The sequence below is a fragment of the Ruditapes philippinarum genome, unplaced genomic scaffold, assembly GCF_026571515.1.
Source record: "Ruditapes philippinarum isolate M1 unplaced genomic scaffold, ASM2657151v2 ctg855_1_1_1_1, whole genome shotgun sequence".
Taxonomy (NCBI): domain Eukaryota; kingdom Metazoa; phylum Mollusca; class Bivalvia; order Venerida; family Veneridae; genus Ruditapes; species Ruditapes philippinarum.
Window position 1 is genome coordinate 263,804 of NW_026863525.1, and position 22,349 is coordinate 286,152.

A 22,349-nucleotide genomic window follows, 5' to 3' on the forward strand; every position below is an offset into this window, starting at 1 on the left:
ATCAAGTACATTTAATCAGTTTCGTTACAAAAACGGTCGATTTCTGAATATGTAGCCAAAGATTTAAATAGCTTATTTTTAAGAAAAAAATACCGTATATTCTAGAGTTGGGTTACTCGCTCAAAGCCTAATAATGTTAGTGTCCGACAAATACACGACCAATAATGTGCTGAAGTCTCTTAAACCCAAAGTAACAAACATATTTACATGATAAATGACAAGAAACGAATGTGACAAACATAATACAACTTTATTATAATGCTACTTATCTACAATTATAGCTCTCTAAACGGGCAGCACTTACCAACTCAGTAATACATCAATATAGCATCATATGTAATAACACAACTGAACATAATACACGGTAATATTCTTGGTATTCGTTTCGCGCAATAAAAGCTGAAATATTTTCAACCAATCTCATATAGACCGAAACCAAACATATCTCTGATAGAAATATTGAAAGTTTCTCTGTAAATGAAACGAAAAGTGTTTATTAAAAATAGGATAACTGAAAAGAATGTCTGCTTTTAATATCGGTTAATACATATGTACAATAAAATATCGGAAAGGGAATATACTAAAATATACAAACTAATCCATGTGATCATTTGGGTATTTCGGACGTTTTATTAAAACTAATTTTGAAGACCTCATAATATATTATCGTAATCTTTAATAACTTACAAAGCATTTGAAATCCAGAAATATGTTATTGGAAATTTCAAAATAACGTTTAAAAAGAAACAATAAAAGAAAAAACAAACTGAGTGATTTATAAAATAAAAAACAAATTGAAGGCAGAAAGCAATATTAAAAATTGCGTGCTTGATTTAGTATCTTTAAAAAAATAACAACATTAAATGAAGCTGTGGAATATTCACATTCTTTATCAAAATGTATAGTTATTTTATTAATTAATAATTAAAGATCCTGTGACTCAAAAGTTTTATGGTTTTATAGCAAAAATATGATGCTCAAATGAAGATTTATCAATATTATAAGTTCCAAAAAGCATTATTTGTAAAAATATTACCGAATTTACAATTCATGAAAATAAAGGGAGGTAATTAGAAATTGATTTCGAATAAAGTTAATCCAGATTTTTCAATAAGAAATGAATATGTATATTTTACTGATTACTTATAATGCGCATAAACATTGCAGTACATATTTAATTTAATCTTGGTTTGGTTGAAAATTGTTCAAGAAAAATTATATTATTATTATTATTATTATTATTATTATATATAAAATGTCACTTAAGTGTTGTTATTTCCTTAATTACAACATACGGTATCTTTAAAATCAACATTCAACATTGAAATGTAATCAAAATATCACATTTCTTTATCCATTTGCTGATGATAAAACAATGTATAATATGTTACTTATGTAAGTCCTGGCTGTTTCCAGGGATGAAATTATAATGAATAACAGAAAAATAGCAGAATGACAACACTACTAAACATTCTATTCACATGTGAAAGACACTTGAGATGGCTGAAGAAAGTATAACAGATGTCCTTCCACTTTGTTACCTTCCAACTGTATAAAATAATGTGGTTAATACGTACAAAACATGCCTTTATTGCGTCATATTTATAAACAAAAGGCCAAATTATAAACGATGTCTCTAACTTGTTTTGTATAAAAATTGTTAAATTAAATATACCTTGGTACTAGTGCGAACCATTTTATAAGAAACAATATATGATTTGATTAAAAAATACATGTATTACATACTTTCTTGAACTCGTATTATAATTGGTATGTAGCTTACGATTGAATAACGCTGTCGCACACATCAAATGCAATTTACAAAACATTTAAAATTACTAAATGTCATTTTGATCGATACAATATTGAAAACTCATGAACTCAAAGCTATATTTTATTCAAGCTATCGCAACAACACCTAAAAACAAATAGCATATACATTTTATGTACAATTACTCAAAATAGTGTTGGTAATAGTGTCACTTCCTTCAGATATATTTTAAAAAAATCAATAAACATGTGAATTGCATGCTGATAATTGTGAAGCAAAAATAACTTGCCCCATATTGAAGAGAAACAGTCATCAATGCACATTTGAAGATAAACCACTATTTACATATGTCAAGAAAAACATAAAGAACTGCAGACATCTTAAAGGTTAAAATGATAAAGGCAAAAACAAATGAATAACATGGAAAAAATTAAATGTTGTCAGTATGAATGTAAATTCAATCGAAACGCAATGAAAGTCACCAGAATACTCAGCATTCAACCTTTTTACTATTTTAACTAATAATCAAACATTTAAACATGATTGTTTACGCATGCCTTAAGTGTTCATCAAGTGCAACAACAGATAAAATATAGCTTATTCTTAAATAGGCATTTAATAAGAGTATGGCTGGGTAAGCTTTACACTTCTGTTTGTGTACAGTGGTTAACAGATTTATTTCCGTTTTCGGCATTATTGTAGTATGTTTGCAGATTTGTTGTTGATGTCGCCGAAGTGTGGGATGTATTGTTTCCCGGTTGTTGACAAGGCGTTGTTCTCTCGGGTCTTTCGATTCTGATATTTGTGCGTTCATACTCAAACTTTGTATATGCTCCTGCTCCACAACAAAGGACCTTTCTGAAGCTTCTTCTAAAATTGTCAGATAAAAATGCGTATAAAATAGGATTCACACATGAGTTCATATAAGCAAGACAGTTTGCCACCATTTGGAGCGCTATGTATGAAATATCGTCAGAATAATATCCAAAGTTTTGCACCATAAATACCACTTGGATCGGTAACCAGCATAGTGCAAATATAGCAACTACAATCACTACCATCCTCGTTACTCGTTTCTTCGACCGGATGCTCTCTGCTCTTTGCGATCCTCCGGGAACTACCCCATAGAGCAAACGTTTTAACATGAATCCATAGAGAACACAAATAAGCGATAATGGTAATAGATATCCGAACATAAAGAATGATGCGTAAAATATTTTCAACATTAGCATGTCGTTACCTGCTGAATACTTTGATATACACGTTGATCTATCCTCACCGAAATAGTCGTAGGCGACTACCTGGTAATCAAACAGAAGAGGGATATGGCCCGCAACAATAATAACCCAGAGGATGACAAGTATTCGGAGTGTGTTTGTTTGATTTCTGACTGACATCGATGATATTGGGTGTACGACGGCAAGATATCTATCTAACGACATTACAACGAGTGTGTACACACTGGCATATGCACAAACATACATAAGAAATTGAACAATTTTACACCAAACTTCCCCGAATGGCCATTGTGGTAGCGCGTACGCAGCAGCTGTGAAAGGCACACAAAAAACTATGAAGCAAAGGTCGGCAAATGCAAGATTCAATATCAGTAAATTTGTTGTACTCCGCATCTGTTGGTTCATAATTATTACAACTATCACAAGAAGATTGCCTAGAAATCCAACTGCAACAATAAGGCCGAATATTATAGGGATTATTACAACCATATATCGTTCAAATCTGTAGAAAACGTCTAAGACGCCGGTGTCGTTTAACAGATTATCAACTGATCCGTTTACCAACGAAAGGTTTAAGTCCGATGCATTGATGGAAACCGTGGAAAATGTCTCCTCCATACTGGAACCTGCAATTATAAAAAGGCATAGATCAATATTTCATATACATGTATTAAAGTTACTTTAAGAGATATACCTCTTTACTCATTATCATAATGATTTTAAAATGATTTTGACCTATCTGGAAAACTGCAGATTCACTAGATTTGTAATCCAATGGTTCTGGTTCAATCCTCGGGCGAGGCAAATTTTCTACGTAACAATTAATATGGAATGGTCATTTATCGCTATCATGTGTGACAAAAAGTCTGTTATATGCGATGAACATATTAGTTAGTTGTCACGGAAATCTAATTAGGCGAACCGACTTCCAAGATCTGACCATAAATGTGTTAAAATCGGCATATAAACAGACAAATAAACACTTTTATTTGGGATAAATGATACATGTCAAGCGTTACCTTTGCCAATGTAAAATAAATGTATGTTGTTGGTTTAATTAATTAATTAATTAATTAATTTATGCATGCATACATTCATTCTATCATTCATTCATTCATTCATTCATTCATTAATTTATTAATTAATTAATTTATTTATTTATTTATTGCTCTGTGAATTAAAGATGTACACCTCCGTACGATATGATTGATAAATAACATTTATATTTTACGTTTGAAAAGATTTATGTTACGCAGAACCTCTGGCTTTGATATGACCATTCTTATACACAACAAACCGTTTTATAACTTTTTTCTTCATATAAATGCTCAGAATGTTAGAAAGTCATTTATGCTAGCTTGATTACAAAAAGTCATATCAGAATTTAAAAAAAACATCAATTTTGTTGTTTTTGACTTTCTTTAGGGATTCTTATTTCTCTCTATTTTACCTAATCTATTTTCATTTATTATTTCTTTTGCATTATTTAATTGTGCTATAAAATGAATCCGTATCACTCACGAGTTACGACTCTATATAAAAGGAGATAATAAGATTGTTGATTCGCTACAATTTAAAACAGACTAAAACGTTGCCGCGTACTTCACTTAAGTGTTGTTATATGTTTCGCTCCAGCCGGTGCTAGGGGGCGTGAGGGATGTTGCACTTATACATTTTCCTTCATATACAGACTAAATTAAACCGAGTCTGCAATTTTTATGTGATTTTGTTGTGAATAATGTTTCAGAGGGATCACTTTGTTTCCAGATTTTTATACTGCACAACAGCAGGTGTCAAGTGCTGTGTGGCAGCTGTAAAAAGTTGCCCCGTACTTCACTTCAGTGTTGTTATATTTTTCTGGTCCTTCGGGATCATTGATGCCAGCACTATTAAGTGCTGAGAATTAAGTACCACTCAAGCCGGTGCTCGGAGGCGTGAAGTATGTTGCACTTATACATTATCCCTCATGTACCGACTCAATCAAACCGAGACTGCAATTTTCATGTAATTTTGTTGTGATTAATGCTTCCGAATGATCACTTTGTTTTCAGATTTTTATGAGTAGCGTATTATTAGTAAATGTAATATCTGATACAGTTATTGTTCCGTAAACTCTGGCCATTATTTGATAGTAGTTATGCTTTTACAAAATATATTAATTCTACTACGATATTTCAGTAAAATTATATATCCTGTGTAATAAATTTTTTCGGCTGTAAGAGCAATTTGGATGGAAATTGTAAATTATTTTCATTTTTATATTTTCTAAATTTTGTTTGATTTATTTTTCTCTTCTTTTATCTTATGCATTACAATGTATATTTAATGTTTTAACTTCAAAAGACTAGCTTAATACTCAATTTTAATTAGAGTATGTTTAAATTTTTGTTTAAATCTCTCTTACTATTCTTATTTTACTGTTCGTTGTTATATCGTAATCAGCTTATAACACTGTAAAGCCTTGAACGTGTATATGAAAAGGCGCTGTATAAATTTGGTACATAATAAAAACAATTGTTGCTCTCGGTCGTTTGTATTGTTTTATTGTGTCATTATTGTAAGTAATATTTTTGCCACAAAAAAGGTTTTTATCTATATCATATCTATTCTAAGTTAAACTGAATGCTTTCATTGAAATTTAGAATTTAATGTCCTTATTTTATAAAAAAATATTAAATATATTCAAATAAATATGTGGTTTTAATTGCAGTTAAAACGTTTATAATTGTGAATAGCATTTCTTGAAACGCACTTATGGCACACTTGTCATGAATTATTTTCCTTGGTTTAGACTTATAACCCACACGCAGACATTTAATTTATATATCTTCTGTACGTTTTCGAAATAAAATATAACTGACCATTCTTTTAAATAATATTGAATAGGAATAAATTAAATCTAAATATTAAAATATCGGATACATAAAAAAACTGTTTCTTTTTATTAAATGTCAGGTCAGACAATTTATTGATTTATGATTAAAGCTATTTTTTTCGTATTCATTCATATCATGATTAAAAATATTTGAAAGTAAATATAGCAATAATTTTCCGTTATCTTGTTGCATTACCGAATGATTGCTTGGTAGGGAAAAAGATATTGTTCATGATATTTCATGATTCATACAAAATCGGCATTTGTAATTGCTTTATATTTTAAGTTGTTTTTTAAAATTTGTTCTTATTTTATATTTATTTATTTTGTTTCTATGTGAGATGATAACGTTTTCCAAGACTATACAGGTAGTTCCATGATTGCGTTCTTGTATTAGGTGAGATGATTTATATTTCAGTAGTCTATAACAAGTCAATTGTCTTGCTTTTATTTTCCGCGACTTATCTAACATCATAAACGAAGTGCGACAGTCTTCTTCAAACAGAATTGCCTTGACAGGCGAAACATCAGAAACCACTTTCAAGAAATTGACATCTTCCTAGAGCGTTTAATCAATTTATAGAACACTTCAATTGTTTGTCGATGTATGAGAAAACCAAAATGTGGAAGATAACAGACAATGCTTCTATTCATCAATATCACTTTCACGTCATATTTCGAATATGTTTTAGTTCTGAATATATCTCCATTTGAAATCTAAAGCAATTTTCACTGTACTTAATTTTACCGAGGTTAACAATACCCCATTTGCTTTTTACAAGATCGAGCCAAATGTCACAACTTTTCCTTCAGTTTAAGGTACATAACATCAAGTATTATTTCTATTTCTAGTTTATTGCGACAGAAAATCATACATGCATCTATGTCATTAAAACTGACATTTCTTCAAAATGGCTCAGTCATTATAATAGCACATTTCAGGAGGTATTATGAAAGTGAAATGAATAAAGTTATATATATGTTGGTCCTTTATATCGTTATTTTATTTGTATTAACTGCAGTGTTATTTTTTCACACCATTCTTTAAGCATTTACAATTATGATTGGTTATTATAAATAATAGATGCATGCATTTCTAAAGATAAATTCTCATTTTTGGCATAAATGCCGTAAATTTTAATGGTTCTGTACGGTTTTTATTGAAACATATTTGAGTTTGTACTCAGACGTCTTAATTTATATTTAATTCATTTAACTCTATTGTAAAGTGATATTTAGATTTAGAAAGAATACCACATATAAAACTTTAAGTATGTATCATTTTTCGTAGCAATTATGCAATTTTGTTGCAACGACTGTTATTTCAAGTGTATTTTAGTTTCCATATTTACACAACTGAAAGATAATATACCATGTTATGATAATTCGAGACATTTCTCTTTCGCAAAAGCCATTATTTGAAACCTTATGGTGAACAAAACAAACAGCCTGAAAGTTCCATATCTTTAACAGATTTTATAAACTTTGTTGTTGAAGGATTTGATTTTCATACAATATGTCATAATCTATATTGTGCAATGTAGAAGTACATAGACATGTGACGGTATAAGATGGGTAAACCATATAGACAAGAAGCCATATCATTCTGTATCTTGTCAATATTAATGAAGCCAACGCAGTATTGTCGTTATCTCATCAGATCTATATCTATTCACAGAAATTAAGGCAAAGTTTTGTTAATTTATAGTTATGTATATTTTACAGTTTCTAAAAGCTTATACTGAAAAACGATGGCTTTAGCCAAAACAAAACAATACAATACACGTATTCTGTTATTTCGTCAAGATTACTTTTGTAACAACAGGCATAACACTAATCATTTAAATATATACATGTGTGGGGTAACAAACATAAAATAGTTACATTCTTTACTTTACGTATAGAATAGATAATCAAGCGTAAAATAGTACACGTAGCACAACTAGAATTTTTGTTCTTGTGTTTTTGACCTTCATATAAAATTAAGTATTTAACTGTTTAATTTCTATTTAAGATAAGATGGAGAAATTCACGTCATTTATAAATGTACTGTTACTTTGGAATGTCATTGACTGCCAAGAGTGAGTGAAATACTATTTCAAAAGTAAAACTAATGTGTAAATTATTTCATGATGTACGCCATGGATAAGAAATACTTTCATAGGAATTCGCTGTTTCTATTTTTAAGAAGTTCTTAGTTCTTAATTGGATAATTTTTTTTGTTGTTGAAATTGTTACAAACCATCAAATAATGGAACTCATCACCATTTAACAAAGTGGACACCTACTTTTAACATATGGAATACTGACTAAAGGCCAGTTTCAAAACGGAATTTATGATTTGCTGTCCTAAATTTGAGAATAGGTAAATATAATTGTTTCGGCAATAATGTCAATTAGTCTTCACGCTCAAATTGATTCTTAAACAAGCTATACAGTTTACCTTTATTTGATAGTTCCGTCCTACTAAACAAGTCGGTAATAAATTTGATCAATCAATTTTGGTTTAAGAATATTGCACTGTTCATAACCGCTTACACCAAAGGTTAATTTAACATAATCGAACCATTTAATTATTTAATCACTTTTTAACAAAAAAATGTAGACTCGAGTATTTATATTGATTACCTTCGACTAGAATTTTCCAAAGATATGAGAGGTTATGCATTATATCGCTTTGATTTCCTTGTTAATAAGACATGTATACAATATTGATTAAAACAACCTATTAATCAGTTAGTGTTTGTATGCAAGGCAAGCTTGTATACAGTATTTAAAATTATTTAAGCGTGACGGAAAAAGGCGGTACAGGAAGGTGTTTTGATGCAATGAAATCAGAACGACCACTAAGATGGGAAAATACAAAACTTTTAATTGTTAAAAGGCAAAGAAATAAATAATGGCATCCTGTGGATATTTTTAATAATGGAAGTAGGATTCAATGTTAAACTGCAGGGAGACATATTGTTAAACAGCATTCAACGGACACATGCTGTTATATATTCGTTATAATCAATACATAATAGAGTGCAGAATTTATACTAGTTAATTTAATTTTCCTCTGTACATCATTTCTATTCATAATAACGATAATTGGTGCATTTAATTGAAAAGTGAAAAGGGGGAACGGTTTTATGTTTCAAATCATTTGAAAAACAAACCCTATTTTTCTGAACTTTTTAATATTTTGCAGTATCATCAATTTATAAAAATATCATGTGTTGAAGAAATCAGTATCTACATTAAGGTACATTAAGGAACATGTCTGTAAACTGCAGTGAAAAAAACATATATTACCATTTATATCTATTAAGCCAAACTTTAATCTGTTTAAAGACACATTATACCTCAGATTTATTTCTTCCTTTGAACGAGGGAAAGGGTGTTTAAAACGTTTAAATATAATCAACGCCATTGGCCAATGATTATTTATATTTATACTATAACAAGACACAAACAATGAAAGGTTATGTTCTGGGGCATAGTTTACCTTTAAAGAAAGAAATACAATAGGCGCTGGTAAATCCTGTCATTGATTAAATGAAAAAAGAAAACACTGTCAATCTTCATTTAATATGTAATATTTCTAATAGACAAGTATTGCCTAGATAGTATATGCCTGATCCTTTTTGTGTCAATATGAAAAAGGTTAGATTGAAAAGTTTCTACATAGCCGAATAAGTAAATAGTTTTTCCTTGTACTTACAGTCCCGTCAGGGATGCCCGCTAGCATCAATCAAATATTTACTTTCCGAGCTTTTAACAAAATTGTGGGAAATAAGACGGCAACTGTTTGCCTAAATGTCTCTGCCCTATCCTATAATTATGATAAGGTAAGATCTTCTACGGTCATAGTGGTCTACTCTATCCGGCCTTATATGTTATGTTTCGAAAGAAAAACAATTATCTTTTGTATACAAAAATGATTCAATATCTGAATTAAAGCATATAAAACAAAAGTAAATACCTTTTAACATTAATTGAACTGCAAGAAGAATAGGCACGGTACTTTTCGCTCGACGTGATCAGTTACTGAAAATAAAGCACAATATGATTTGTTAATTTTCTATAATCGCAATTAAATAAATAGATAAAGGGTTCATAATTTTGTTTTTAGTTTAGAAAGAAGCAGGAAAAAGATCTTTGAACCAGATTGTTTCTAACATATTTAGAATAGAACAGGTATTGATATGCATAGTTGCTATAGACTATGGTATTAAGATCATGTATTGCAATAGTAGTCTTTTGTTTTCCCTATATATGTATCAACAAAAAGTAGTCCCTTAAATGTAAATGTCTGTATTCACATGACAACTGTAAAATCTGTTCAGTAAATAAACAACTTTCTAAGCTTCCGACTTATAATCTTCTTCAGAAAAAATATAGGTTCTTTTGGTCTTCCTCTACTTCTTATTTCATATAATTTATAAAACATGTAGCATATTTCAGTTGAATGTACGATAAAAGAGCCGAATTTAAGTTAAAATTTCCCCTTTATTGATCTTCCTATTCTCTATAAAACAGGTTAAAACATTAGTACGTGTATTCTCATTTGCGTAGATTGGAAATCTTAATACTTAAGTATTTATTTGCTTTAGGAAAATCAGATGTCGTTAAGAGATTTGCATTGAAAGGCCAAGAAAATAACTTATAACGGACATGAATTTTATTTTTCATTTAAAGCCCTTGATCTATTTATGATGTTACTGGCATAATGCAATGTTTACACTGATACTTTACATACCAATCTACTAAAAGTATACTCAGATCCTTTACTATTGCATTAATGACATGGGAAAGGTCAGAATAAATAAGATTTAAGTCTAGGCTGCAGAAAGTAGCTAAATATACTAGTATAATATGGGGACTGTTATCCATTGAAAAGTATAAATGCAAAACCATTATGACCATGGAATACACTTTGATACTGCTGCTAAGGTTATACTGTGGAACTAAAATGTACAGTTGTATAAAGTCGCCTTCGTAGGGACAAACACTTTTATAAAAATCATTAAATAATGTTGGTAAATAACAAAATACATGAACAATCAGCACGTGTTCTTATTAAAATCTAGCTGTCTTTGTTGTCCGTGTTAAAAGTATTAAGTTGTGTGTTTTTTTTAATTATACAGCCTCCATGCTGTGTTTTGTTTTATTTCCAGAAAGTAAAAACTCATTAAGACTTAAATGACTGAAGCATCGTAAAATAAACCGTTTGTAAAACCTTATGTGGGAAATTTAAGGCGCGTTTATTTATTTCAATTATTGTTGCAGCCACCTATAGTCAACAAAACATCGATTGTCTAATCACCAATTACAAATAAAATATTTGTTATCAAACAATTATTTTGTTAGAACAAATTAATTTTTAATCTCATTTTATTACATGACTGTGTTTTAAACTTACATTACACGCAAGGCATAAAACTGAAAGTCAATATTTATACCTGTATACAAGTAAGAATATGATGTCGATATGAGATTTTTTTATTAATGATATTTCCTTATAAATGACGACTCTCCAAATGTCTTAGTAAAGTGCAGTACTCACATAAGGGATGGTAAATAATCTATTCCTGTAACGTAGGTTGTGCTTGATGTGATAATAAATATTTGCGTTACAAATATAATTTCTATCTCCCTGTAATAGCAGTTTGTCGTGCTGAAAACGCCTTCAAAATTTCTAAATATATAATTATAGTTAAAAATGTACGCCTTTCCCTAAATGGCGCATTTGAGTATTTTCTGAAAGTCATTAACTAATTACATACTATTTTATAATTTAAACAAATAATTCCGTTTTTTTAAACTATAAACAAAAGGAAATGATAAACTCTGGGCGACCATAATTTGTTATACACTATAAATTATAACAATTACTGTTCTCTTAAAAGTGGAAACTGTTAAAAGTGATGATCCATAATGATCTTCAAAATAAATTGAAATTGAAAATTCCTTGACATATAAGCTTAAATGATATTTAAGTGCTACATTTGTATAAATTAACTTTTATAACTAACTTTGAATCAGGTGTTCGTGCGAAATGAGGTTTATTAAATGCTTAAAGCTATACTGTCTTTGCTCGTGAACATTGTACTTTTATATTAATGATGTAATAATAATGTAACTTTTTTTCAAAAAGCAATTAATGATTGGAATTCCTTGCCAACATACATCAAAAAAATTAATAAGATAGGAAATTTCAAAAGCTCTGTGAAGGCCCATTTACTAGAACAGTTAGGTTAGTAAATCATATTTAAATCCACTAGTATGACTAGATATTGATCTCATTTTTATTGTTTTCTTTTTAGCAAAGTTAATGGAAATACTAAAGTTTGATATTTTACGTAAATGACATCTTCCAGTTTCCAAAGTTTTGTATTTTTCAATGTTTTTGTGTTTTATATTGTATATTATAGTAAGTATATATCCAAGGACCCCATTGGAAATAAGCCTTCGGGCTTTCATGGGCAATCCGAGGTTATTGCACACTACTCTATACATGTTTCCACTTACGTCCTTACATTTTATTAAACTAGTAAATTGATATCTAGTCATAGGAAAGAAAGGGTTTTAGATTTTGTTTTTAGTTATAATATTTTATTATTTAATGAGCCGTCTGTGATATTTATGTCTGACAAACTTCCGAAATATTTTATTACAATTGTGTCATCAGTTTTATATAAAATGCTAAAGTGTTTGTTTTATGTATACATGTATGTGTGTTTTAACCTGAATAAATATCTATCTATCTATTACAAATTTATCTAATAAAGAAAGGACTAGCTAATATTCCAATTTAATGAATGACCATTAGTCTTATCTGTGAGCATTATTATATTAAAATTAAATGCATTGCCATTTTATGATATTGTTCATGTGTTAGGGTGATATGAATCTTTCAATAGAATGAAAATGGTATAATTATGATAATGAATAATATTATTAATTAAGTAAACAATGTTTCTTAAAAAGAAGTTCCCGATTTCAGGGCTAGTATTTTGAATACGAGTAAAATATAAAATACGTTTGAGTAGAATTATTTTGTCAATAAATTTAGACCAGACAAGTTTGTATTGTATTTCAAGGAAAATATGAAATTCATTTTCTAAGATATTGTTATATTGTTTGTCAAAAGTACTCACATTATCTCATTTGCTGAATTCATTAGTTAAACTAATATCTTAGTATAAAAAAAGAAAAAAAGAAAACCATAAAGTTTTAAATATAATTGAGAAAAATTAATTTCTGTCTATAAATAACATATATATAAATTATTGTCGTCGTCTGATATTGCTTTAATTATGTCTTGGTGAGATATGTGCGAGAAGCGTTAAGTTGAAGATAGTTTACGTAATGCAAAAATTATAGTAAATTTAAGCCTATTAAGCTATCGATTTTGCCTTGCTTTATAGTGTCTTACTGTGCAATAATTTGTTACTTCCTCCCAAAAGTCTAAGAAATGATAGGAGAAAAGTTCAGATGCAAACTACTTAATTGAGAACAGCAGTATTATGTAGATTATAATGATGCTGAAGTATCATCAAAAGACAATATTTTATTTGATATTTTTGAAAAATGCTATGCTCAGATTTAATTTAGAAACTATCGATAATTTCTACTTATTTTTTTGCAAGTGTAAAATAAACATGTTTTGCCTTCCCGTTATGTTTAAAATCCTACACACTATAAGCGGATACAATAGGAATATAAAGTGTCGTTACAAAACTGGCAGGTTTTTTTTACAAAGAAAGTCCCAACTTTACTTATTTCGTAAAGTAGAACGCAGTTTCCAATATTCTTTTATTCATATTAGATATATTCAGTAAGAATTTTATTTATTTCAATAAATTTCTGTGATTCACATATTTTACTCAAGGATGAGAATAGTACTAGTATATCTTTAAGGAAACATTTATCATATCATTTACATATAATTGTAACATGCTTTTCAGTGAATAGTGAAATCATAAAACATAATTTTCACAGAAGCCTGACTATGAATGCGGATGAAAAGAATAGACCTTAAATTAAGTGGATATATCGTCCGAAATACACGCCGTCATGTGTAAAATATGATAACAATAAGCACATGAATATCTGCATATATAATTTTAAAAAATGTAACGGTTTACAGAATTATTTTTCAACAACTACAATGTAACACCATGATTTGATGACGTCATGGATGAAAACGCATGTCGTCTCGCGGGAAAATCAGTAATTTATGAGAGAATGTAACAAATAGAACATTTTTCGTTGGTATATATTTCGTGAACACCAGCTGTTATATTTTCACTCGTAGCGTAGCCACTCATGCGCATGAACATCTGGTTTTCACTCTATGAAATGTATTTTTATCTTGTGTGATTTCCCTGTATACATAACATAGTGTAGGATAAAGAGGGGTTTTAACCCCTCGAAACGTTGGAGGTTAAAACCTTTGTGGAGTAGATAATTATTAATTGATTGTTTCTAGAATGATTTTATCTTGTCTGAAAAACAAACAAATATCCCTTGTTATTTTCAATAGATTAGATAGGATAGATAGTTCTGAATATTGGAACAGCATGTTTATTTCCAATTTGTATAGAATTAAAATATTCAACCCAGTTGTCATAGTAACAGCTTAAAGTAGTCAGAAAGTGTGTGATAGTCAACAATGTAAACACACAACATCACTATCAATTGAGCAAAAGTATTCAACACAATCTAGCGAAACCAGTTAAAAACAATTTACTGATAATAATTAAGTTTGAGCAATAGAAAAAATGTTGTTGGTGTATGGTTCTCGTAAAACATTAAACAATGCAAATTGTAAATGAATATCTGGTAAAGCTGACGCATATCTGTGATTTTCTTTAGTTCTCATTATTATTCTAACTACACCGTAAAATGACGGCACACATTGTTTTGGCTTCATTTGAAGATAAACATTTTCTTCACGCTTTGATCATTAGTGAAAATGAAACTAATTTGTTTTACATCCTTTCAAAACACGCAAACAATGTGCAAAGCAATTAACAAAACACATGTTCTTCTAATATGCATAAAAACAATGAATCAACGTTGTAAAAGAAACATATGAGTTTTTTCGTTCTTCTACTTACAGACAGGAAAATGTAAATTGTATTTACATCGACGATCGAAAGATCCTGTTTGAATGTTGTGCCAATAGTCAAAACGGTTAGCGTTCAAGAAATAGCTTTTTTACAAAACCTTTTGGATTATTTACACCGTCTTAGCTATATCACGCCCGAAGATTAAGCTTGTTACCAGGTATCAATTGCTCGATCAATTTGTAGTGATTCCCCGGTAAACATTTAACAAAAGCTTTAACGGACATGTTTCATAGAATTTCCTATACGGCTGTACAACATCCTTCTATGGTAATGAATCGATTAAGTAACCTCTTGGCGATAAAGCAATAACTGTAGTGGTATTAACGTTCCTGTAATCAAGGCATTTTCATCTTCAACATTGACAGAAATATGTTACATTCAAGCGTATCAAATGTACTCCTGGCTGATTTATTCCTTATTGTGACCGTAATGTTGTTTATTTTCCAAATTATTGACATAAAATATCTCATGTATCTGTGGCAAGGGTAGTAAATTTCCGAACAATGACTTATCTCCTTTACTTCTAATTAGTTTTTACGAGCTTTCAATGATCTAATACACTATTAAAGAATCGATATTCATTGCTTTTGGGATACGTGCCAGATACATGGTATACACAATAACATTACCAAGTATATTTTATGAACAGATTTTTTAAATAGCTTCTCAATTGTAAAGTTTCTAATTTTCCACCTTGTTGGGTATATAAAGGCACATTAGGTAGTTACTTTATAAAAGGATAAAATTTACTTTTTTCTAAATATATATATATTTGTTCAGCATGTTAGATAGAAATACGATTATATATTTCACTGGACGTAATATTTTTACGAGTATTTTTATTCATTTTATTTTTAGTTTAATTGTATCAGTGTTGTTTGTATAAAAAAAAAAAACAAACAATGTATAAACACTTACAATGTTAGTTTGCTTGACTTATGTAGGTCTGACATGAGATTTCCATTTTAAAGAAACATGATATTAAAGAACAATAGTTAAAATGCATAGTTTAAATAATCAAATTGTTTAAATAGTCAAAATTCAACCATGTTTCATCCTGCCGGAAAATGATTTAAATGATAATGTAAAATTTATATTTTAAGTATTAAAGTGAATCGACTGTCGTCAACAATATGAAAAGAAAAATAATATACAAAATGATTTACACAAAATAGCATACATTAACAAAACTAATCCTTTTAGATATCTGATTGAAATAAATTGTCTATATCTGTATCTATTTACATATGAAATATAAAAAAATTAGTTTGCTTTTTTTATGATATTAAAACATATTTCCCAAACATTAATTTAGTCACATGTATTTGTAATGCAAGAAAACAAATGTAAAAAAAGTAATTAAATGTTAATCTAAACTAACTTTCTCAGGAGAATTTGCGCTCTTTATTTACGAACAGGGATAATTATGAGAACAAAAGCCAGGGTGTTATCCTCTTTCAATCATGTGAAACAATGGAGACAAGTAGAGAATAAAATTTTTACATTTAAAAATTAAAGTAAAGAATTTGTTTAAAAAGATTTGAGTTTTTTCCATTTTATTGGTTTTTTTTTTTTCTTGAAACCTTCCCAAAATTCCCCTTTTTAAAAATAATTTGTTCTGTTAATTACCCTTTATTCCCAAGGACGCATGATTCAGTTTAAACACATAAAAGGATATGTTGTCGTTCGCTTTTTTCAATAAGATACACAAGCTCTTGTTATTATTTTGAACATATAAAATTATGCTCTTTTTATCCCTTTTAAAAAACAAACTTTTAAATTTACTCTTATAAAAAAAATAAAATGGGGCCTGAAAGAATAAAAAGGTTTATCTTATATTTTCCTTTATCCCCATTTAAACTCCATAAACCTAGCCGCAAACACAGACGTTTGAAACAATAAATTTATTTTGATACATTTAAAAAGACTACATGTTTTTTTTACATGAAAATATTCTTCCAGGACTCGTGAACCATCTTATAAATGTCTGAACAAATAACATCTGTGCAAACTCTTATCCCGTGTTTTCAAAAATTTCTATTGTACAAAATGACTTTAAAAAAAACCGTTTTTTCCCTTTCAAAAAAAAAACCCATGATGGAAAGATTTTAAAGTTTAGGTTTTTAGGAAACCCCCTTTTAAAATTTTTATTTTAAAATTTTAAAAAAAAATTTCCCTTTAAATTCAATCTAAAACCATTTACTCTTTATTTTTTGGTATATCCTTTTTTTCAATTTTTATTTAATTAACTTAATTTTGTTTCGAATTCTTCGAAAATTTAAACAAAAAGTAACTTATCATTTTTAAAAAGATGTTACAGACAGTTATTAGATAATTTTCAAATGGGGGTACTGAAAGAAGTAAAGAATGTTTTATAGAGATCAATGCTTAAAAGGGGGGGAAATATCACAGCTAGCAGTAAAATGTGTTCAATTGAAAAAAATACAACTAATATTTTGTTTGAAAAAATAAAACTAAGAAATTAAAATATCTAAACTTAGGGAAATTAAAAATGCATTTCACAGGCACTTTTATTTTTTTATAGATTTAACCCATTGACATTTATAAAAAATGGTAAAAATGTGGATAAAGTATTTTTTATCAGGGATCGGTTTTCAAAAAAAGGAAAAAAAGATTGCAAAATAAATCATTCATTTGAATATAAAATATTTTATGATGATTCATGATTTTTCTTTTATAAAATCGTTCAAAAATGTATTTATAAACCTTTATAATACTTAAAGTAAATAAATGGTAAATTGATATAATACAATATTAAAATGTTTCAGATTATTACCATGGAAAATAATAAATATGTGTAAAATTAGTGGACATTAACGATTTTGATATAAGGTTAAGCAGCTTGATCTATGGATATTAACATTTGACTTCAAGGAATATAACGGTAGATTTAATAAGATCGTCTAGACCCAAACATTTTAGTTCCATTCTTGCTTTAAGCAATCGTGATTTTACAATACCTTCTTTTACCGAAATCATTACAGGCTTTTGATAATATGTATGTCTGAAAATTGCATTTCTGATGGATAATTATATACCCAAAGTAAGATGCAAAATTCAACAAACACTATTCCTTATACAGATACATACATATATTTTTAATAACAGTAGTTACACGTACAACTATACTAGAAGAATAATTAAATTTTGTCATTTTAGTACCTTTGTTATTTCGGATAATCAATGCGTTGTATCGGAATAAAACATACAGTATTTTAAATGAATGTTATAATTCATTTTGAAATCAAGCAACATATTATTGCAAAACTAACTTTAAACATAGTTGCATACGTTATACACTACACAAAATGCAAAACAAATCTTTAGGGTAGTTGGTAAACATCTGTAATATCAATTCAAATGTTCTACAAATATAATTGACAGTAATTAATATAACGAACACTATACTTGTGCGGCAAGATAACAAGAGTTTGATCTATCTCTCCCGAGTAAGATTAAATAACTGACATGCATAAACACGCAATCGAAAAACATGATATTGTAAAAACTATTTTCAAGTCAAGTGAAACATGCAACGGTTAAAAATGATCTTCATTTTTTTGTAACACAATTCGTTTTGGACTCATTGCATGTCACGCAAGTAAATCAATTAAAGTATCAATGGCTATTTTACTGCAATAAATTTCATAAAAAAAACATTTTCACACTAACATTTAAATTAAAGTAGCAACGATAAATGAAGAATCATGAAATATGTATGGTGTTTTGCAATGCAACAAGATCAAACCCTAAAATGTTGAATTCATAAATATGGATAATGGAATTATTATTATTCTCAACATAGGTCGCAAAACACGACTATTAATCGACTTGGTCGAGTATTTTCAATGAAGGGGAATGTTTTATATCGCTCCCACTGGTTTATGCAATGCAGCATGACAGGAATATCTTTATTAGTTTCATATATTAATATTTTAGAATTTTTGAATTTGTATTTCAATCTTCTTGAAAGTAAATTCAATACTTAATCGCTCTCAGTGCGTCTTAACTTGGGTTGATAATCTATATAGACATTAATTGCTATATATATATAAATAATTTAAAATATTGTTTTTACTCATACTGAAAATCGACTATCAATGAAGTAAATAAAATACATCTAAATAAATTAATCAATTCTTTAATTGGAAAACACCGAAACATTACAGAACATTTTGCTTTGAACACGGAAAGATATCTTTGTCATGCATACAAATAATGTTCTAAACGTACAATCAATATAAACTATGTCCATTTCTTAACAGAGATAATGTGAAAGTATTCTAACCCAATGAACATCGATCCCATAAATATTTTGACCTCTATTACGTCCAAATGTTGTTTTATGTCTCTATCTTACGATAAAACTGATTTGTTTGTTTTTGTCCTGATTTTGACCTTATGATTTATTTTATGAATTACCTAAGATCTCGTTTGTTACTTATAACGTTCAACGGTCTTAATTTATCGACAAGAGAAAGGATTTAAAAAATCATAAAGCTAATTAAAGAAATGATAATTTTTTCAGTATTTTACAAGACCATTATCCATTATCAATGCGCCAGTTAAAGTAAGTTTCCATTAACGTTTTTTAATGTTTAATGTAAATTTTGAATAGGTAATCATTCCCAGAGCATACAAATCTTAATTTTCCCATTTTCGGTATTTACTGTGTATATAATTTTTCGGCAAAACTTTATCCAATAACAATTTAGTGATTAAAATGAATTGAATGTATATCACTCTATTATTGAATGTGTTGTTTTGATATTTTGAACTAATTTACGATTTCTATTCTTATATTTTCAATCTTGTAGATAATGATCTTTCTCTGTTCATACCAACATTAATTAGATGTCGATGACTTTGCTGAGAGGAATTTCAAAATTATGTCGGTAATCAACTTAAATGACGTCAATTAGTGCAAAAAAATGCGAGATATTTCCATACATCATTATAGCAATGATAATAACGAGTGAAGGAATTTCAATTTGATGTAGCTCTAGTTTATATGTAAAAAGTAAAACGATTCAATTAAATATTTGTTGCAAAAAAAAAAAAAAATGGAACATTAAGCTGAAGTATTGCTGCTGATATAAATTCCCTTCAATAGTTTCCATAAGAAATAATTAAAGTTACGGAAAATATTTTCTCTTTCTCTTTTATATCTCGGCCGAAGGAGGGTCTGTTTTCAGTTTGAATTCTAGTAAAATTTGAATTTTACGGGGAAGACTTAAATATAAGAAGAGTTACTATTGGTAATTTTAAAATTACAAAATGAAATCTGGGAATCTCAAGGCCATTCTAAATTAAAATGTAAAGCATAGTTCTTGTCATTCTAAGATAGTTCTACACTAACGTGTAAAGGATAGTTAATGCAATTATGAAATAAGATGTAAGGGATAGTTCTAAAATTAAATGTAGAGGACAGTTCTTAAACTTTTAGATGTATAAGTTGTGTTGAATAATACTCTTTGCATTCAGATCTCTTTACATTTTGTAGTGAACAGCTTATTTTACGTAAACTTACGGAGTTTATACTACACAAAATCTTAATTTTAAATTTTGTCCAAAATAACGAGAACAATATCAAATCTTATCAGGTACCATTAGTTTATGATGTGTCTAATATATCATATGATTATTGATTGTTCAGTTTATATAATGTAACTTTTGCATATAAGTCAAGTATTTATCAAAAAATAATTGCCTAACCGACTGCGTAGATGTTGGTGTTCACTTACCGAAACAAGACAGGTTTGTTTAGAAACACATACACCTTAAAGTGTTTCGTAATTCAAGATAAATAACCCTCTAAGACATTATTATGTCATTGGTATCTAAGCTATGCATGACTTTGCATGGGAAACTAAGAACTAACATACACAAGTTAACTAGTTTTGCTTCGGCTGAGTATCGTTCTTTAAAGAAACTTCTTGTTGTTTTTTTTTATTTTTCACTCTTAAATACTCGTTAATTGTCGGTATAGCGTACTAACGTAGATTTGAATTTAAAATCAATAGTATGCGGGTAATGATATTTTGACATACGCTGACGATACATTGCCACAATGTTTCCGTTGTAATCAGACATTATAGAGAATATGTGTGTATAACAAAGGCTGTATCATATCATGACTTGGAGACAGATGTAACTGACGTTTACTACAGCAAAGGAAAGACGAAACCAATAAAATCAAGATACGTGCTCTTCAACAATGGATCAACGTTATAGTACAGCACTCCTAGGTTAATATATTACATTCTTTAACTAATTAAATAATACAAAAGAACATTAATTGAAAATTAGAAATAGGAAATACCAAGCTCATGTTGAATACTTTAAAGGCAATTTCACAACAAATGATGTCACTCCGTATTCAAATATTTTTATTTTATTTAAAAAATAAATATTTTTGGTTAAACACATAATAGAAATGAGTTAACAAGATGTTTTCCACATTAAAAGAATAAATAATAAATGCAAGAAATATGAACATCAATCATTTACTTTTTGACCTTACTTTTGACACGATATCATTTTTTACCCAAAGAGTAATTTTTTCCTCAGAGATACTAGTAATGAAAATGTCTTTCCAAAAAATAAAGTTAATGGCTTTTCATCAATTTTTTATTGAAACCTTGATTATTATTTAAGGTAGTCACGCTACCAAAGCATAGCCTGGCCTATCTGCATTTAATATTAAACAAGTAGACGGCCAAGTGTCATACTTGATAACTGAAAATAGCCGCATATTCATAACCAGGTAGACATATATATATAATAAAAACTCAGACATATTGAAATTTCTTATTGACGTAGGTAAATAACAATAATTCATATTTGAAAAGGTAACAGTCCACAGCTGATGAATTCCATATTAATAGAATGGAACATATGAATTATTCAAGATGTATACATTGACAGATGTTTAATTAAGAAAAACTCGAAGTTTACGCTCATATATATTCACCTATTAATTTTTACATGGCTTTTGCGTGACAAAGGGTATACTTAAAGATTCGTTCTACATCATCACTAGATAAGTCATTGATTTTTTAAGGCAAGTTCTGCCTTAAATTAGCTTTTCTCTCTGAAAACATTTTCTGGAAATTATCTAAACAGTGCTCATTACTTTGTGAGATGAGTGAATATATAGAGGATATTTGTTTGTTTGGCATGTAAGATTGAAATATATTTCACTGAGTGAACACAAGACGCAATATTTTCATAACTGGCGTAGCCACGAGTGAAAATATAATAGCTGGTGTTCACGAATGAAATATATTTCAATCTTATATATTAAACAAATAATTTCTAAG

The 22,349-nt window shown here is 28.7% G+C and overlaps 1 protein-coding gene across 1 annotated transcript in view; it reads right to left on the reverse strand.

Annotated features, from left to right (window-relative positions):
• Positions 1-231: 231 nt before the first annotated feature.
• Positions 232-22,349, reverse strand: part of LOC132722304 (allatostatin-A receptor-like) — a 38,703-nt gene continuing 16,585 nt past the window's right edge. Inside the window, exons 2-3 of the mRNA XM_060706774.1 lie at positions 9,852-9,916; positions 232-3,635 (exon numbers count right to left, since the gene is read on the reverse strand). Of these exons, the coding sequence (XP_060562757.1) occupies positions 2,413-3,635; positions 9,852-9,861 (1,233 nt within the window). The 5' untranslated portion in view covers positions 9,862-9,916 and the 3' untranslated portion in view covers positions 232-2,412. The remainder of the gene's footprint in view (positions 3,636-9,851; positions 9,917-22,349) is intronic.